This window comes from Galleria mellonella, unplaced genomic scaffold, assembly GCF_026898425.1.
Source record: "Galleria mellonella isolate WM207_F2 unplaced genomic scaffold, CSIRO_AGI_GalMel_v1 utg56, whole genome shotgun sequence".
Taxonomy (NCBI): Eukaryota; Metazoa; Arthropoda; class Insecta; order Lepidoptera; family Pyralidae; genus Galleria; species Galleria mellonella.
Genome location: NW_026442117.1, coordinates 6229314 through 6231492, shown reverse-complemented (window position 1 = coordinate 6231492; position 2179 = coordinate 6229314). Strand labels below are relative to the sequence as shown.

The 2179-nt window shown below is 31.9% G+C and overlaps 1 protein-coding gene across 1 annotated transcript; it reads right to left on the bottom strand.

Annotated features, from left to right (window-relative positions):
* Positions 1-574: 574 nt before the first annotated feature.
* LOC113517931 (ommochrome-binding protein-like) lies at positions 575-1423 on the bottom strand. The gene has a single exon (XM_026902673.2). It carries the CDS (start codon positions 1421-1423, stop codon positions 575-577), a length of 849 nt encoding a protein of 282 aa, XP_026758474.2.
* Between the last annotated feature and the right edge of the window lie 756 nt (positions 1424-2179).

Sequence of the window (2179 nt, the reverse complement as noted above, 5' to 3'; positions counted from 1 at the left end):
AAACAACTGCTTTACGGTTGAAACACAAATGGGACAGAGGTACCCAAGCAATCGACTTTTGTACAAAGTCTCCCTCTGGTAAGTATATGTATTTATGTAATATTTTATTATATATTTTAATATTTTATTTAATTGTATATTTGTTTATATATTCTAAATATTAATAGTTGTAGTACTTAGTCAACCCAATACAGTTAGAAAGCATGTTAGCTGTTCGCTTTGTAAAATCTCTGAGAAGGATCTCCGGAAGAGATCTCTGTCAGAGATAAGTCCATCCTTGCTCACAATATTTATAAATGCAATGTAATTTACAAGTGCAATAATATATATATATATATATATATATATATATATATATATATATATATATATATATATATATATATATATATATATATATATATATATATATATATATATATATATATATATATATTGTTCATCTAGCAGGTAAATGGAATAGAACGGTAACTTGATGGAATATCTAATTTTTGCATTTCTTTTTTTTGAAGGTGAACTTAGTGACTTACGTTATTAATCTAAACAAATCTAATAGAAGTATTTGCTAGATAATTTATAATAAATTTCTAATAGCACTGTTATTATTAACAGGTAATAGTCTTATTAGTTCGTGCGAATCTGTATATATTATGTTATTATGTTTATCGAAGGTAAACCCTAACACTCCTTGTATATTTATAATTCTCTTTACTTTCTGAAACATTTCACTTATGACGAAGATTCCATCTTCACTACAAACATATACGTGGCCTTCACTGTTTATGCTCATTCCAAAAAATTTGGGACTATTTTTTAGTAATGTAGCGATGTTACTATCATTCTTGATACTAAATAATCCGGTGCCATTAATAAAAATTGTGTTATCATCTTTATCAATTACGAATTGATGAACGGTAGTACTCTTCAGTTGGGGTACAGGTTTCAAAGCCTTGTTTTGATAGTAGAAAGCGCTGAGACTCGGAAATTTAATGAAATATACATAATTCTTGATGAACAACCACCATATGTCTAAATTGCTAACAGAAAGTCTCTTTAAGACTTTAATGAGACGATTGTATTTATATATACCATGACTTCCACCGAAGTAGATATCTCCAGTTGCAGTATTCGCAGCCACAGCAAACGCGTCTTTGACTCCTTTTAATACAGTCACTTTTTTCGTGTCAATCCTTAAAGTTGCTGGTATGTATTCTCCCTGGCCGATGTCGAAGCTGAAGTATAGAATATTGGAGGATCTGTCAACTGCAAGCTGATTTGGACTGTGTGGTAGTGATGCCAAAGTCTCTTTCACGAAACACTGCTTTGTTATATCATTGGATTGAAGGTCGCAGTATTTTGTTGATAGTCCTGTCGAATGAACTGTTACGAAGTAGTAAACGAAATAGTAGTTGATATACCGCATCTCGCAATATCAGGACTAAATAAATTGGGTTCTAGAGTAATGATCTTTTTATCTTTGGAACAAATTAGGACTTGTTAAGTGATTTTTGAATTTAAATTTAGTAACACGTCTTATGCACCCACTTCGATCGTGAGTTAAACTCAGTATGATCACAATATGTGTTTACAAAGGTTGGTGTATACGACAATTTATTTATAAGAAACAAATAAACATCTCAAGAATCTGTCAACAAGTATTGTCAATGTATGGATTTCGAAAGTAAATATTTTCGGTCGTGATCTTTAAACGTTGATTATGTTATGTTTCTTTCTAACAATTTATTATTTTTAAGAGATTTTGAAAAGGTTAAAAGTGAGAAATTTTTAAGTGAAAGAGAAAATTTGTTTTCGTATTAGTTGCGTTCTTTCGTATATCTTTGCCAATTTTCTGCATTTAATAAGTTTTTTAATGCAATGGACATTCTGCTTACGCTGGGCACCGGTGAGGGATGACAGGTGTGAATGAATATGCCGTATGGTCCCGGAATAGAATAAGTTATCCCTTTCTTTTCCGTGGATGTCGTAAGAGGCGACTAAGAGTGATCGAGGGATGGGCAGCAGCGTCCCTCTTAAAACATTTCCAAAGCCTAACTGCGGTTACCATTCTGTCTGCCAAGCGTAGCAACTGTTGGCAAAACTTCCCAAGGGGGAGGTTTATGTACAGTGATCAGTTAAAGGCCGATATGATGATGATGATGATATAGAATCTAATAAATAA